At 45.0% G+C, this 18,028-nt stretch overlaps 1 protein-coding gene across 8 annotated transcripts in view; it reads left to right on the top strand.

Annotated features, from left to right (window-relative positions):
* SMARCA2 (SWI/SNF related BAF chromatin remodeling complex subunit ATPase 2) overlaps positions 1–17,808 on the top strand; it is a 128,355-nt gene extending 110,547 nt beyond the window's left edge. For all 8 annotated transcript variants that reach the window (XM_081893720.1, XM_081893722.1, XM_081893719.1 and 5 more), the window contains 5 exons: positions 8,104–8,209; positions 11,818–11,919; positions 13,833–13,962; positions 14,835–14,977; positions 16,906–17,808. In XM_081893720.1, the coding sequence (XP_081749846.1) occupies positions 8,104–8,209; positions 11,818–11,919; positions 13,833–13,962; positions 14,835–14,977; positions 16,906–16,941 (517 nt within the window). In that variant the 3' untranslated portion in view covers positions 16,942–17,808. The remainder of the gene's footprint in view (positions 1–8,103; positions 8,210–11,817; positions 11,920–13,832; positions 13,963–14,834; positions 14,978–16,905) is intronic.
* The last annotated feature ends 220 nt before the right edge of the window (positions 17,809–18,028 follow it).

Below are 18,028 nucleotides of genomic sequence, written 5' to 3'. Positions count from 1 at the left end.
CAAACAGGTGCTCGGCACAAACACTCCCAGTTCTCAGCTTGTGTCTTGGTTTTCCAAGCTTCTGTATCAACCTGGCTTGAACCCATTGTTGAGATATTCCATTCCACCTTAAGGAACAGGCATGGTTGTTGTGTGTGACATGCCTGTTTACACTCCAGCACAGCTTGCTGGGAACTTCCATTTGTGTATTGCTTTTGCTGTCTTGCTTTGGACACGAAAGGGATCAGACATGTTTCCTTTTGTCCTGCTGTATGCTGAATAAGGAACGTGGGTGGCGCTGTGGGTTAAACCACAGAGCCTAGGACTTGCCGATCAGAAGGTCGGCGGTTCGAATCCCCGCGATGGGGTGAGCTCCCATTGCTTGGTCCCTGCTCCTGCCAACCTAGCAGTTCGAAAGCACAAAAGAGTGCAAGTAGGTAAATAGGTACTGCTCCGGCGGGAAAGTAAATGGCGTTTCCGTGTGCTGCTCTGGCTTAGTCATGCTGGCCACATGACCCGGAAGTTGTACGCCGGCTCCCTTGGCCAATAAAGCGAGATGAGCGCCGCAACCCCAGAGTCAGCCACGACTGGACCTAATGGTCAGGGGTACCTTTACCTTTATGCTGAATAAACTGCTTGTAAATATGCTCACACAACTTCTCCTGCCACTTCTGTTGTGTAGCGTTTACTCTGTTGAGTTGCGTGCCCCAGCTTCTGAAGCTCAGGTCACTGAGGCTGCACCAAGGACTGGAGATCACCCGGCACACCGGCCAGTGGGCAGGAGCCAGCTGGGGGCCTGCCAATTGCCCCCGTTTCCTTGGTTGCTTGCCAACTCCCGTGTCTGCCTGCCATGGCACCCCAGCCTTGGTTCATGTTGTGGGATGAAGCCTCTGTTCATGGGGGTTCACTGCCCAGTCCAGGGCAAGCACAGCTTCCTGGGGAAGATTGGTCATAAATCGGCCGGCTGTCTTTTGGGGAATCCTGTGCATCATTGCTGATCTCGCCACTGACGATACTTTTTCTGCAAACTCACGCAAGGCTCTCAATCCGGCGTTAGGCTGCAAATGCGTTACACTGCAAATATACAGAGCATCCTCGTGAGTAATGATTTGCAAGAGTGAACCGACTTGAAGGATGCTCAGAATAGCTCATTCAAGATTCTCAGAAATCCCCCTTGTGGAGGGGCTATCATGCTAAAAATATACAACAGCATTTGAGGAGCTCTCTGCTCATGCTCTCTGCCATTTTTTGTTGCACCCTCTTGCAAATCATCTTCTAAAGGCTGGGGGCCTGCTGAGCTGGGTGGGGATCCGGAGAAATTAGTTGTGAGTGAAATGACCCATTCCACTGTGCTGACCGATCAATAGTAAGTAGCAAAGTCTCTGCTGATTTATGCCGGTTTCCATGAGAACAGAATTTTGCTCGCCGTGTCTCTTTAACTCTTGCATACCTGCTGCAAATCAGGGCAATGCCACAAATGGCAGCCTTGCACAGAAACGTCCGGTAATACTGAGCCTTGTGCGAGCCCGGCGGAATTACTTGCTGAAATGTGAACAGCAGCTGATGACATGATCCACGATTGCTGAATTAAAAATATTACACAGTGATGAGTTGAGCTCTAATTTTCATAGGCTAGAGGAGAGACCCAAGGGCTCTGAGTGAAATTTAACAATCCTAAACATAGTATGGAGTCGGGCTGGGCGATAATCTGGTTTTCAGCATCGCAGTCTATCACCAGCTAAACATCACAATATACCGATACATCACAGTGTCTGAAATAAGGATGGTACTACCTGAGAACCATTGGGTGAATTCCCGGTTTTTTTGCATGACACACACACACACAATTCACAATACCATCCTGTACTATGTATAAGACAAGTTACTAAAAAATTATGTTAAAAATTGGGGTTCGTCTTATACACAGTGACGTGGGATTGGTTGCTGCCGGGATCCGGATTGGTTGCTGCCGGGATCCCCCCCCCCAAAAAATCTTAACAACTCTGGGCAATCTTCCCCCCATTTTCTTAATTCTGAGTCCCCCCAAATAGTAGACGTCTTATACATGGGGGTGTCTTATACACAGAAAAATACGATATATTTCCAGGCCCAAAATGATGAGACCAATATCACAATATGGACTTTGGACTGGTTTTGGATGATATTTCAAGATATCGCCCAGCCCTGGTAGGGAGCGAGAGCCACAGAATTTGCCAGAACTTGCATGCGGTTAATAATGCTACGGATTATGTTTCCTGTCAGCTGTATCCCTTGCTGTTGTCCCTGGATCCCCATCCTCGCATCACTTGCAGGGAGGCACCTGCAATAGACGATGTCGCCAGGAGAGAAGTGCCGTTTCTGAGCAGTTCCCTTTGCTTTTCCTACACTGCTTTGCCAACAGCAGCGGTTACAGAGTTCCTTGCATTTACAAAAATCAAAATAAGGGGGGGGGGAAATACCCCTGGCTACAATTTTAAATTTTAATTAGCTTCTTGATGACATTGCTTGCCCTTGACGAGAAGCACTTGAAGCTGCAGGTTACTGTTACAGATGAGTTGCCTTGCAATGAGGTTTGCAAAGGACGCTGGGAATTTTGTTTGGTTCGACTTACTTTAAATGCTGAGTAAGTGCTAGTCTCATTAATTGTTTTGGAGGGTGGGGGCTCACTTTGGCAAAACGCTTCCAAGATCCAAGGAGGGAGGTTGTCTAATAGATAAACAGAGATGGATTCCTTTAGGAAGAGAGCATTGATCAGAGGAGAAATAACAATACTTGTGTTTTCATTTCTGTGCTTTGCCTGAGCTCTTTAATTAGGACTATAGAACAGAAAGTCTTCTGGCTTGTACCAAATTAAACATACCTGCCAACCGTAAGCAAACAAGGGATCTGGATAACTTTACATGCCTGATATGGAAGCTCCTGCAGAAATGTAACATGATGGTCTAGGGCTCTAGACCAGTGGTGTCAATGTAGTGAATTAAGAAAATATTTCTCCGTGAATTGCCAGACGAACATGTTTGTATGATACAGTGGTACCTCGGGTTAAGTACTTAATTCGTTCCGGAGGTCCGTTCTTAACCTGAAACTTTTCTTAACCTGAAGCACCACTTTAGCTAATGGGGCCTCCTGCTGCTGCCGCGCCGCCGGAGCACGATTTCGGTTCTCATCCTGAAGCAAAGTTCTTAACCTGAAGCACTATTTCTGGGTTAACGGAGTCTGTAACCTGAAGCGTATGTAACCTGAGGTACCACTGTAGATGATACAGACAGCATTTTAGAAACGCAATACGCTATTCTAGTGTAGTAGGTTATGACTTTGACATAAAAATTGGTGGAGGTGATCGGCATTCTAGTCTTTCGCAAGACATCTCTGCAACCGCACTGTGTCAACAGGTATTGAAAACTGCGGCCGTCTCTTTTCTACCCTTTGGTCACGTGGATCGCAGGAGCCGCTCTTTCCATAATCCCAACTGTCCTTTTTCCATATGGCGGATGCACTGCAGTTTCCTCTGTGTACCTTCCAGTTTACGCTGGAGGAAAAAAAATGTTCAAATGAATGCCTAGGTGAAGTGGCCCTTTCCCAAGTCCTGTGTGTGTCAGTTCCTGGCAAATGTGGAACAGGGGCAGGAGAGAAAGTCATTTTCTCCTGATGGCATCCACTTCCACCTAGCAAGGAAAATAACTCCCATGCCTCTACCTTGCTGTGTGAATATTTTCTGCGACTGAATTGTTGCAGAACAAAGAGTTTTGTGAAACGATGAAAGCAGGATTGTGATTTGGATACCAAAAAAACCACCAATTTCTGTGTTGAGTGGGGATTTCAGATGACTGCGAGAACTCAAGGCATTTGCTGGTCATGCTATTATACGTGGATGTTTTGTGTAACTTGTGTTTCAGTAATTGTTCAGGTGCAATAGTTATGTCCTAGAGAAAATTTCATGGCCACTGGTCCCATCACCTCCTGGCAAATAGAAGGGGAAGAAATGGAGGCAGTGAATTGATGCTTTTGAATTATGGTGCTGGAGGAGACTCTTGAGAGTCCCATGGACTGCAAGAAGATCAAACCTATCCATTCTGAAGGAACTCAGCCCTGAGTGCTCACTGGAAGGACAGATCCTGAAGCTGAGACTCCAGTACTTTGGCCACCTCATGAGAAGAGAAGACTCCCTGGAAAAGACCCTGATATTGGGAAAGATGGAGGGCACAAGGAGAAGGGGATGACAGAGGATGAGATGGTTGCACAGTGTTCTCGAAGCTACCAGCATGAGTTTGACCAAACTGCGGGAGGCTGTGGAAGACAGGAGTGCCTAGCGTACTCTGGTCCATGGGGTCACGAAGAGTCGGACACAACTAAACGACTAAACAACAACAATGATAATCGAATATGAAAAGAAACTTTTCCAACTAAAACTGAAACAAATTCCACACTGCTTTGAACAGAAACACCAGCTCAGTATTTTAATTCTTTTGACCATTTCTAGTCTGATGTTTGCAGCTTAGCAGCGGCCCAAAACAAACCACTTCTTGAGTTTACGTTCCCTTTGGGATTGATGCTCTCAGACTCCCAAATAGCTGCCCCTCTTTGCGTGGCGGGTAGGAAGGTGGCTCAGGCTCCAGATGCTAAGCGTTCCTTTCCACCCTGGCACGTCTGCCAGAATTAACAGCACTTTCACACTTTGCTGCATTTGCTGCTTTGTTAAGCATGCATGAAGAACAAGGACCCGATCCAGCAAGGGGGCGCTTTAGAAGTCACTTGTTGGAGAAAAGAGCGAGTTTCTGCCTAATCTGGCTTTCTCCTTCAGACGGAGCTCCAGACTTCGTCCTTGAGAACAATAACAGGGCGCTTGGCACAATTTCCAGAGGAGGAGGAGAAATGTTGACCTGTTGCAACAAAGAGCCCAGGGGCGTCTTGAAAGACGGCCATATTTATTAGGGTACCGGGCAGTCTGTCCCGGCTTGCATTGCCTAGCAACCCATCCATGAGCCCTCAACAACCCAGCACACTCCTAAACCTCATGAAATCTATGCTGACCCATTAGACCAGGAGTGGAAAAGACTTTTGGCTCCTGCTTCATGGGCCAACCTTGACCAGGTGAGCAGGACCAGGGCCGGATTTAGGTTTGATGAGGCCCTCAGCTCCTGAAGGTAACAGGGCCCTTGATATGTCCAGCTGTCCTTTGTCAGCACTGTTTTTTGTGTTGAATATATGCGACATGATAATTTATGGACCTCATAGGTATCTCAAGCCATTTGCACACGTTGCCCTGCAACCAGTCAGTGCAGAATGTCGGCACCCTATATATAGAAAGAGGCAAACCAGTGATATTTTAGGGAGCAGCCAGGGCCCATGACTTACATCTCAAGAGCCTACACAACACAAAATTCTCTTGCTGTATGTGGGTTTTATTTTATTTTATATTTTGGAAATGTACATCCAGGGGTTTTTTCCTTTAAGTTTTTTTGGGGGCCCCAAGAGAGTGGGGCCCTAAACTAGAGCTTGTTTAGCTTATACATAAATCTGGCACTGAGCAGGATGGGGCCCCCTGTCAAATCAGGAGCTGGGTTGCCTCACCCACCTGTCCCAATCCCAGCATCAGGTGGAAACGGGGCGCGGGAAGGGCATCAAAACATAGCCCATGCTGGTCCTTTCCGCCTTCTGCAATGCCCCACCTGCTTTCCCTTTCACTTCCCTCTTGCCCAAGCCCCCAATGCCGCCTACTCCTCACTGAGTCTCCCACCTCGCGAGGAGGAGGCAGCCCAGCCCCAGAGGTGCTGTGGAGAAACACGCCCCACAGGCCAGGGCCCCCTCTGTCCACCTCTCCTGGCACCTCCATCCTTCTCTCGCTCACAGAGCACTATGTGTCCGCAGACAACAGTTTGGGAAGCCCTGATCTCGATAATCCTACTCAGATCTCAGAGGGAACTCAGACAAAACGTATACTCTGTATGTGTGCATGTGTGAAATTTGGGGGTTTCAATGGATAGTGGCGTTGAATTGCTCCAATGATATTGCCCAGAGGGCTCACCTTGTGAAATGAATCTGCAGCTTGTTGCAGGAATTTATGTATAGGTTGAGGGGTGGGGGGTTGCCCCTCCAGCAGATATCATGTACATGCAGCCCACTACCAAAATCAGCACAATCACTTTTGTGATTTGTCCCCACAAAACACTTCATCACAGTTGCTTCCTATCTATTCAAACGGCCTCTGCTGCATGATACCACATGTAAGATTTCACTGATTAATGTATCTATGTACTGGCTCACTGGGAGAACTTCAGAAATTCATAGAGACATGTGAGCTCAGCTACTCAGCAGCCCCTCTGCCTGAGCGATAATCCCTGGCATCCTGATACCTGAGTGCCAGACAGGTAGCCATTCCAGACAGGTCGCCACTCAGGTATCTTGATACCTGAGTGCCAGACAGGTAGCCCTTCCAGAAATAACAAACCCAGATGAAGACAAAAGGATGTGATTAACTTGGCTGGGAAACAGGGAAATGTAAATATCTCTTTTGTTACACTTACTTGATGGGTGTTTGGTGGAGGGCAAGGAGAACCATGGGGCAGAGGCCAGGATGCTCAGATTACTGCCACCAGACCTCCCTTTTCACGATGTATTAGTGATGTAGTTTTGGGGGGATTAGCAGCTAATAAATGTTTGGGGGCTCTTTTGTTTGGGGCTTCCATCTTGTTCCACCTTGAGTTAGGTGGGAGTCCTGTCACAACAGTCTTCAGTAAAGACCAAGCCACCTGGCAGCTGTTTAGCTCTGGTATTCCTGGCTGGTGTCCTTGTTTTTTGTCCAAGGGAGCCCTCAGATTTCTCTGTTAAGCTTACCATATTTTTCTGTGTATAAGACGAGGGTTTTTTTAAAAAAAAAAGTAAAAAAATTGGGGGTCGTCTTATACACGGGTCGTACTTGGAGGGGGAGACAGGCGATTGCTGGTAGCCATGAGTCTGAGATATACAGTGATGGGTGCATGCCGCAAGGACTGGTTGGGATTGGCTGTTGTTGTTGTGGGCGATTTGTGGCTTCTGGATGCGATTGGGGTGACAATTGGTGGCTTCTGCAAGGCGTGCGCTTGTCAGCTGAGGGCGGTCCCGCCCCCCCCAAAATAAAGCTTAACAACTCTGGGCAATCTCCCCCCACTTTCTTAATTTGGAGTCCCCAAAAATAGGGGTTGTGTTATACACCGGGGGGTGGGGGTGGTGTTATACACAGAAAAATACGGTACCTTAAAATTCGCCGCCTGTTAATGCCACTATATGCAGCGACAAACGATGCTTTTTCCCACCAGTCTGGAAGGATGTTGCACAGCACACAAAACAGATTTAAAACAACGCCATTATCTGTGTTTATTTGCTGAGATGCCTTGTTGGGGGGGGGGGCAGACAATGTGACCCAGTAGAGTCAGAGTACAGAGATGCCACTCATCTTTCTGAAGATTTTCTTAATTTATGCAGGTCCTACTGCTCTTCAGCATATAGCCTGGCAGTTGCTAGGCAACCGGAAAAGAAATAGTGTGCATGCTTTCTATGACTGTTAGATCTCTCGTTTCTTTATTTATGTTCAAAAGGTGCCTATGGAACTGGAAATTGAGATTAAAAACCAGGATAGCATATTCACAAGTAATTGTTTGCTTTTTTTAGCATAACCTCAGTTGCAACCGGTGGAAGCTTTCTGTTAGCAAATAAATGCTTTTTGGAATTGGGTTCTTGGTTGTTGTTTTAAGCCATATTCACTGACAAATGCACAAAGGGGACTAAGAAATCAAATCCTTCTGTGAAAAAGTAGCCAGGTATTTGGGTTTTAAAAGAAAAGAAGAAGAAGGTAAAATTCAGTCCTGTGCTGCTGTTCTGGGAATGTGTGCAACGTAGTCTGTTCTGCAATTTGCGTATATTTCCAGAATATCCCTCGCTTGTTACATTATTCTACATGGCTGCCCTTGTACTTTGATTCCTCACAGCACAGGATTTTATTAATGCTCCATTTCTTGAACTGGAACAAATTCTGAGGTGAAAAGCAAAACCATCTTTCTTTTTCTTCTTCTCAAACATACTGGTCACTGCCATTTCTTGTCACAGCTAAGTAATAACGTTTTCTATTATTTTTGTCCTTTTTAACAGCTCTGGACGACAGTTAAGTGAAGTCTTCATTCAGCTGCCTTCCAGGAAAGAATACCCAGAGTACTATGAATTAATTAGAAAGCCAGTGGATTTCAAAAAAATTAAGGTGAGCCTGATTTCTGCTAAACGCGAATGCATCGTCCTTTCTTTTTTACATATATTTTTAATTAATTTTTTCCAAATTAATTCTTTTTCACGGTAACCTTCAAATCCAAAGAGATTGTTTCATGAGTTGACTCCCTCACCTCGGCAGTGTTTTTGACTCAAACCCTTTCTACTGCATTATACCTATCACAAAAAATTCTCTGTTCCAGATATTTTGTCATTTTTCCTTCCGCTGCTTTTACCTCAAATCCTTCCCGCCATTTCGTTTGACCTTGAATACAGCTTTCCAGCATCAGGCCAAGTTATCATGACTTGGCTTTTGCACTCGTGCACAAATAGCAGAAATTAAATACTGCTTGTTGTTATTCTTCCATGTCTGCGGTGTACCTCTGGAATTGCTTCCTGTTCTCACAGTGGCCAGCCAGATTATTATTAATATTAGTAGTAGTAGTACTCCACCCATCTGGCTGGGTTTCCCTAGCCACTCTGGGCAGCTTCCAGCACGTATAAAAACATAGTAAAACGTTAAACATTGAAAACTTCCCGATACAGGGCTGCCTTCCGATGTCTTCCAGAAGTTGTGTAGTTCTTCATCCCCTTGGCATCTGAACAAAGGGGGGCCTGTGGGAAAGCTGAGCGCTAGCCCCCTCTCCAGTGCCTGGTGTGCAGAAGCATTGCAGTCTCTGTGCATGGAGGCAGAGCATAACGTCCGCCATGTCCAGCGGCCATTGATAAACCAGCAGGGCCCATCCCATCTCCAAGTAGCCGGCGTGAAACCAGGTTAGGCTGGCCAAACTCCCTTCTGGAGCAGGGCTGCTAAACCCAGCAGAGGGGAAACTAGCTTTTATTTTTACAGTCATACCTCGGGTTGAAGAAGCTGCGGCGACGCGGAAGTAACGGAGCACGTTACTTCCGGGTTTCGCCACTCGCACATGCACAGACGGTCAAAATGACGTCACACACATGCGCGGAAACGGCGAATCGCGACCTGCAGACGCAGGTTGCGGGTTCTGGACACAAATGGGGCTGTGTTTACAGAGGTACCACTGTATTATTTTTTAAAAAAGATTAAGTTTCACACATATAACAGACTGATTTATAAAACAAAAAGAAAAGAAAAGAAAAAACAATATCCCAGACTCCCCGTGACGCCCCACAACGTCCGCTTTTGGTTCCTTAAACATTTGCTATTTCTGCTTGATCTTTATCGCTTTTATACTCTTTTACCTAACTCCTCTTGTACTCTTATCATTTTCAAATTGGACTGTGTTTCTTTCAAAATACATCTTATAATGTATTTTGTAAGCGTTCATTCAAACCCTGCTAGTGAATCTATTTCATCACAATATTTCTGTAGATGCAACATGAAAGGTTCCCAATCTTTTTAAAAATCTCTATGGTCCTTGTCTCTGAGTCTTCCTGTAAGTTTGGCCATTTCTGCGTATTCCGTGTGTTTAACTTGCCATTCTTCTTTCGCCGGTATCTTGTCGTCTTTCCATTTTTGGGCCGTGGAAAACTAGCTTTTAAAGAGGGTTAGAGTCACATGGCCCTTTTTTACCAACTTTACCTGGTTTCCCCAGGTCACATGACTAAGCTGAGCAAGCTTAAGATCGCATCTAAGCCCCTCCTCCAGTCCTGCCCCCTTTCAGGGCTTAGCAAAGCTGGTGTAACAAATGAAATCCCCTGAGTTGCAAAAACAGGCAGACTTTAAACCATGGCAGGCAACACGTGGCTAAGAATGTTCTAGCAAAATATATGTAACATGTATTATTTCGCAATTCTTGAACAGGAAATATATGCTGGAGATGCAAATGGTAAAATAAATCAATGTTGCATGAACAAAATTAGAGGGGGTCGTCAATCAGTATCACAGAGGCAAACAAGCCCTTCAATAGTCCCAATCTTGTAATCATGCGATCATAGAAGCTCCACGCGTAGCAATTCTCAAACAGAAAACATGAAATAGAATCACAGAAAATAAAAGTCGGTCACTGTTGCGTGAACAAAATTAGACAATGCAGTCCATTGGTATTGAAAAAGGCAAACAAGCCTTTCAACAGTCGCAATCCTGTAACTGTTCGATAATGGATGATACAAAACATCGAACAGTGACAAACTGTTTCAAAAGTAACTCTTCATCAGCATATGAATGGTCCTAACAGGTAATAATAATAATAATAATAATAATAATAATAATAATAATAATAATAATTTATTATTTATAACCCGCCCATCTGGCTGAGTTTCCCCAGCCACTCTGGGCGGCTCCCAATCAAGTGGTTAAAAACAGTAAAGCGTTACATATTAAAAACTTCCCTGAACAGGGCTGCCTTCAGATGTCTTCTGAATGTCAGGTAGTTGTTTATCTCTTTGACATCTGATGGGAGGGCGTTCCACAAGGTGGGTGCCACTACTGAGAAGGCCCTCTGTCTGGTTCCCTGTAGCCTCACTTCTCGCAATGAGGGAACCGCCAGAAGGCCCTCGGGGCTGGATCTCAGTGTCTGGGCAGAACGATGAGGATGGAGACGCTCCTTCACGTATACTGGACCGAGGCCGTTTAGGGCTTTCAAGGTCAGCACCAACACTTTGAATCGTGCTCGGAAACATACTGGGAGCCAATGCAGATCTCTCAGAACCAGTGTTATGTGGTCCCGGTGGCCACTCCCAGTCACATCAAGGACCATTCATAAGCTGATGAAGAGTTACTTTTGAAACAGTTTGTCATCCGGGAAAACTGTACGACGTTTTGGATCATCCATTATTGTGCGGTTATTGTTTAAAGTCGGGTTCCTATCTGAGCCAGGATGGGGCGGATCCTGTATGCCAGTAGATTTCTGGCCGACCCAAGTTACACTGATGTAGCCTGGCTACGCAGGGACCCTCCCAGCTTAGCCAGAAATCCACAGGATCCTAACCCTGCTTTTGCCATAGGATTGCTCCCTTATTCTGCATGAATTTGTCCAATTCCCTTTTAAAGCCGTCTAAGTCATTGACTATCTTCAGTGATGTACCCAAGGGAACCTCCAGGTCAAATTGCAGAGAGACAAGAGAGTTTTGTCTCCCAGTTTCTTCTCCCCAGCGAGGCAGGTCAGTGCTGAAATCCCTATCATTTCAGCACCAGTTGAGACCTTCCTCTTCTCCCAGGCATTTGTACATGCTTGCAACATGGGTTGTTGGTTTTTTTGCACATATTTACAATTTTCTTATAAGGCTCCAAGAAGACACCCTGCATCACAGAAGGCATCTGATAATTTAGCCAGAAGTTTGAGGTGTAGGCAATGATCTATTGTAGCAGTGGGCGGGTGTAAGTTTTATCCGAGTTTGATGTAGAGGCTCATCTTGGAGTATGCATTGAAACTTACTGGTATATCCCTTGAACGCCTCTCAGCGTTATGCACTCAGCCTACAGAGAACTTTTATTCGGCTTACGACTTCTGTCTGAAAACGCTTGCTTTGTTTGTGCTATCCGATTAATCTACGCCAGAAGGATAACAACACTGAACATGTTGCGTACATGAATCTGTTGTGTTCATGAGTGCAGCAGGCTTGTTTAACCAGCTATCCTGTTCTTTCTCTCCCCCTTTCAATCTCTTTTGATTGGGTTTTTAGGAAAGAATTCGTAACCATAAATATCGGAGTGTTAGCGACCTGGAGAAGGACGTCATGTTGTTGTGTCACAACGCTCAGACCTTCAACTTGGAAGGATCACAGGTCGGGTTCAAATGATTTGCTTAGCAGAACTGTGGTGTTGGTGTTCACATTTGTGTTTGTGAACGTGTTACGTTGGTCAGTAAGAAGCCTGGGGGCTGTCTAAACTTGGGGCGGCGTCAACGTTTTCCCAGTTGTATAAAACAACCTTCAAGCCCGTATTTTCTGTTTAGTCTTCAGAGTTTGTTCTATAGCAGGAAGTTCTTCTCCTGCAGCTGCAGTATACTTTAAACATCTCGGTTGGAGAAATAAGTCTACATTTACCAGCCTTGGTATCAACTAGTTGGTAGTTCTCCGTGGTGGTGGTGTTATTTTTAAAAATCTTCTGAAGAACTCAACATTTTCCTTGGAAGTCGGGTAATAAAATTGCCATTTGCCGAAGTAAATATAGACTGTATCTCCATTTTGCTTATGAGTGGATTGGTGGCTTGTCAATCTTTATCTTGCAACTCATCATCCATGATGGATCATTGCAGGAATCTATTTGTTGGCTAAGAGGTGCAGTCTTCACCAGTCTTGACCATGGCTAATACCAGGCATAGGCGAACTCTGCCCTCCAGATGTTTTGGGACTACAACTCCCATCTCCCCGATCACTGGTCTTGGTAGCTAGGGATGATGGGAGTTGTAGTCCCAAAACAGTTTGGCCTATGCCTAGCTAATACGAACTAAGGTTCCCTATGAAAAACTCCATCATTCAGGAACCTAGTTGGCGTTAACCCTAGCTAAGATCATTGAAGCCATGACCCTTAACCACAGTTTAAGCTGTTGGGAAAAGGGCAGAGAGAATTTGCAAGAGGAGATGAGATGGGAAGGATGGGTGAAATCCCACAGCCTGTTCATAATATGTGAACCATGGATAAAGATTGCAAGAACCTTCACTGTAACAGGTCCTATATCTACCCCAGAATTCTATTATTAGCTAACACGAACTCTTTTGTTCTTACTGCTGATAATTAGCATCGGAAGAGTGCATTTGTTTTAACCTGGATATATTGTTAGACTATAATCTAAATCTTAATTAGAACCTTCCATTGAAGACTCTTGAGATCATTAGTAATAAAACATTAAATAATTCAAACATAAGCAAATAAGTTTGTTCTGCGTATAAGATTTCGTGTGCATGCACAGTTCTTCAGATTTAGATTCTAGTCTAACATCACGAAAGCCTATACCCAGAACAAACTTAGTTGGTCTCTAAGGTGCTACTGGGACACGGGTGGCGCTGTGGGTTAAACCACTGAGCCTCTTGGGCTTGCCGATCAGAAGGCCGGAGGTTCGAATCCCCGCGACAGGGTGAGCTCCCGTTGCTCGGTCCCTGCTCCTGCCAACCTAGCAGTTTGAAAGCACATCAAAGTGCAAGTAGATAAATAGGTACCGCTCCAGTGGGAAGGTAAACGGCATTTCCGTGTGCTGCTCTGGCTTGCCAGAAGTGGCTTAGTCATGCTGGCCACAGGACCCGGAAGCTGTACGCCGGCTCCCTCGGCCAATAAGGCCAGATGAGCACCGCAACCCCAGAGTTGGCCACGACTGGACCTAATGGTCAGGGGTCCCTTTACCTTTAAGGTGCTACTGGACAATTTTTTATATATATTTTGACTGCGTCAGACCAACACAGCTACCTACCTGCATTCAAACATAAGTGTAGGTGGTGCTTAGAAATGTGAAAATTTAATATGGAGCTTCATTTTGTTTCAGGCTGCCACCAAAAGGCTTTTTTTTTTTTAACCCTCATTTAGTGCATGAAAAATTAACATTGGCATTTCCTGTAAAATTCATGCAACAAGGCTTGTGACTTGTAATGGGGGAGAGAAGCCTTGCTCTCTCTGGGTTTGCATAGGAAATAGTGCTCCACGCTGTGAATCTTTGATGAAGCACAGCTTGCCGGCCTGACGCAGCCCTGCTTTTCTGCCACAGATCTATGAGGACTCCATTGTTCTGCAGTCGGTGTTCAAAAGTGCGCGGCAGAAGATTGCCAAAGAAGAGGAGAGCGAGGACGAAAGCAACGAGGAAGAAGAAGACGAGGAAGACGAGTCGGAATCTGAATGTGAGCCTCTCACTTCATTGCTGTTTTTTTTTCCTTAAAAATGTTTAGGGGTACTCTCATTTTGACTCGAGAAAACCACCATTTTAGAGTTCAAATCAGGGGAAATGAATACAGTAAATGGACAAAAGTACAAACAACATGCGTGGCCTATATTGAAATAGTGCCCCTCCATGAGACCAAGCTTTCATCAGTAAAACACCACACATCCACATTCCACACTGCTTCACATATTAAACGCTTGCTTCTGTCTGAGACTCGGGAAACACCAGGGAAGGAAAGGAAGCTGCCGTCGGGGGTAGCAATGGAACCGACGGTTCACCCTGCTAGAGAAGAAACTTAACAATTTTTTTAAAAATAGTTTCTTCTTCCAGTAGATTCACAAACTGTTTAGGGGTATGTGTACCCCTGCGTCCCCCCACCTAGAAAAAAAGCACTGTTTTAAAATAGGAAATTTCCTTATATGAAATTTACGTCAGATTATTTCTTTGCAACTCTTACGTTGTAGAATAAGGAATGTTGATAAGGTCCTTGTCAGGATGGTATTTATGTGTGTGTATGAGAGAATGAGTGATTTGTGTGAATTTGTTTGTTTGTTTGTTTGTTTTATATATGGTTTAAATTTATAGCCCACTGTTCCTTCCAGAGGAACCCAGGGGAGTCAGTGGCTAAGAAACCTTAAACACTGGGCTTGACCCAAATTTAGTCACACTTGAGACTAGATTCATTCACACCCATAGTGTGTAGAACTGCGAAGACGGACGTAAGTCCCGTCGATGTCTCCGGCTCTCCTGTAAGCAGGACTAAATCTGCATCCGGTCTGTTAATTTTGGCCGCTAAGTTTCTTCCATGGGCTTTTTGGTTCTTTTTTGCAGCCAAATCTGTGAAAGTAAAAATCAAACTAAACAAAAAGGAGGATAAAAACAGGGAGAAAGGAAAAGGCAAGAAACGGCAAAGTCGAGTCAAAGCCAAACCGGTTGTGAGCGACGACGACAGCGATGAGGATCAAGATGAAAACGTGAGTGTTGCTTGCAAGAGCAGTAAATGCATTCCCCCCCCCCCATCCCTGTATCTGCAATCGTCACAACTCGGATTCGCCTTTGGAGGTTGAACAGTCCAGCAGAGCGTTTTCCAGCAGGGGGCGCTGCAGGTATTTGGGGCTCCCCTGTCCCTGAGCAGGAGCCCTGATGGGAGCTGTCATCCAAAACCAGTCGGGGGGCCAAGGGGGACGATTTTGGGGGGTTCAGGATGCATGGAAGTTTTGAGAGTGTTGCATAGTATCCCACCTCCTCTCCATTAAGATGCTCAGCACTTGAACTCAATCCCCGGGATCGAAGGAGCTGGGGAAGCTTCTTCTGAGCTCCAGGGAAGAGATTTGCATCAAGAAATAGATGGCAAATTTCAGGGAGATGCTCCTAAAAGGGGGAAAGGGGGCCTTGAGCATCCCTGAAGTAGTTCTTTTTGAGCTCAGCCGGCCAAGTTAAAATTAAGTACTAGAATGGCAAACCAAGTTGATGGACTCTACTGAAATGGCCAAATTAACTGGGAAGCTCAGAAATCAAGAAGACGAGAACTTGAAAAAAGAAAGGTGAAAGTTTACAATTTATTTATAAGACCATTGTAAGCATGCTAAAACATTAGCAGGATTTCAACCACACTTGTAAAATAACAGGAAGTATGGCTAATTTGGAAGGATAAATCTTGGATAGTATTGATATGCAGTTGTGAATATTATTACTAGGACCCGTGGAAGGAATGGGGGGAAGTCAGGAGATTCAAAGTAATCTTGATATTTCAGTCTTGAATTGTTTTTTGCTGAATGTTTATATTTTTAAAAATCAAATAAAAGTATTTTTTTTAATTACGTACTAAGGCATAGGCAACTCGGCCTTCCAGATGTTTTGAGACTACAAGTCCCATCATCTCTGACCGCTGGTCCTGTTAGCTAGGGATGATGGGAGTTGTAGTCCCAAAACATCTGGAGGGCCGAGTTTGCCTATGCTTGGCTTAACTCTTGTATGGATAGCTGGAAAGACCCCTCTGTTGTGTGAAATATCCTGTGGTTTCTTGAAGAGCAGGGTCCCTTAATGGCAAATGGGGTTTTGCCAGGGGAGTTTTGCCAGCCGTTTGCAATATACATGGGCTCCTGCACTTCAGAGGGAAAAGAAAGAAATTCTGCAGGTGCACAAAGGTTGCTCTTTGTTAATTTTGTTTTAAGATAGCCTATAAAGGCCAGCTATGGGACGCGGGTGACGCTGTGAGGTAAACCACAGAGCCTAGGGCTTGCCGATCAGAAGGTCAGCGGTTTGAATCCCCGCAACGGAGTGAGCTCCTGTTGCTCGGTCCCTGCTCCTGTCAACCTAGCAGTTCAAAAGCACGTCAAGGTGCAAGGTGCTAGCGGGAAGGTAAACGGCGTTTCCGTGCACTGCTCTGGTTCACCAGAAGTGGCTTAGTCATGCTGGCCACATGACCCGGAAGCTGTACGCCGGCTCCCTCGGCCAATAAAGCGAGATGAGCACCGCAACCCCAGAGTCGGTCACGACTGGACCTAATGGTCAGGGGGCCCTTTACCTTTACCTATAAAGGCCAGCTAAGGCTGCGTAAGCCCTGCTAAACTCCCCGGGATTTGGTTCTGATTGAACATCCTGTACATGCCGTCAGACTTTTAGTATATTTATTTGGAAGTAAATCTTCGCGAAAGCCGTGAGACCTGTGAGATGCACACAGCACAGCTGTGCCTGATAACTCATAAACCTATTACAGAACATCTTGCGACAAATCCAGAGGCATGACTAAATTAACTGGATTGCCTTGCTATCTCTTGGTTGCACCTTGTTTCTTTATTATGGCCCAAACGGGTGTCAAAGTAACATTGTCTTTTTTGCAATGCTTTCAACAAACAAAACCTCTAACCTTTCTCCCCACCCCTCTGCCTCTTCCATCCAGGACCAGTCGGAAGCCAGCGGAAGTGACGACGAGTGATTCACACGGTCCGATGTTCATAAAGGAGAACCGTTCTTCTCTTCCCTCATTTTGCACCCAGCGAATTCACTCTGCCAGATCGGCATCGGGGCGTTTCTGTATTTACATCATCTATAACTAGCTTTAGGATGTTGCCAGACAAAAGTTATGGTATCATGGTGTAAAAAAGAAAAGAAAAAGAAAAACATGTAACATACTGTGACCAAACGGGCCTCAAAGATTTAAAAAAAAAAAAAAGCTTTTGATGGGGGAAAAAAACATGGGTTGATAGTATATTTCTATGGGTTGGGTTTAACTTACTAATGGTTTGACATTCCTGGTTTCAATATTTGATTAGATGCTATCACCTGGCATCAGAAAGATTTGAAAACAATGTCTTTTGTAGCATTGCTAACCAGGAGAAGCCATTAAAAGCAACTGGTGATCTTATTTTTCATCAGGCAGTTTTCAAGGTTTTATTAGTTCTGTATTTGTTTCTTCACTGTGGTGCATATATACAATTTTCTTAAATGTACAGTAGCTAGCCTCTACCCAGTCCCGCCGCATTAATTGCATCATTTGATTCTCTCTTGAAAAAGAAATGCTTTTCGAACTGTATACATGAAATTTACGTCTACTGTAAACTTTACTTTTCCTTTTATTTCTTCTCTTTTTTTTTCTTGATTACAAAAAAGTTGGATTTAAAATGCTATTGAATATTGCAATCTATATAGTATAATGAATGGCTTCTTTCATCAGATTACCTTTTGTGTTACCAATGTGGTTTGCCACCTTTCCCCCAAGTGTACTTAATCTTTGCTTTCTTTGCACAATGTCTTTGGTTGCAAGTCATAAGCCTGAGGCAAATAAAATTCCAGTAATTTTGAAGGGTCTGTGCCATCCGTGTTTTCCAAGCGGAATGACATTGCGGCGTTGAGCTTCATTCTCACTTCCTTTCCGTGTTCAAAATTCACCAGGTGCCAGGCGCGTTTTGCACCCGGCTCTCAGCCACTTGCGACCAAGTGAAGATGCCCGGGAGCCAGGATGGCACCTGAAATCTCTGCCACCTGGAGGTCCATGCCTGGGGATCCTTGGATCTGGGCTGTTT

This window comes from Podarcis melisellensis, assembly GCF_964234715.1.
Source record: "Podarcis melisellensis genome assembly, chromosome: 17".
NCBI lineage: Eukaryota > Metazoa > Chordata > Lepidosauria > Squamata > Lacertidae > Podarcis > Podarcis melisellensis.
This window is presented reverse-complemented; position numbering and strand designations above follow the sequence as displayed.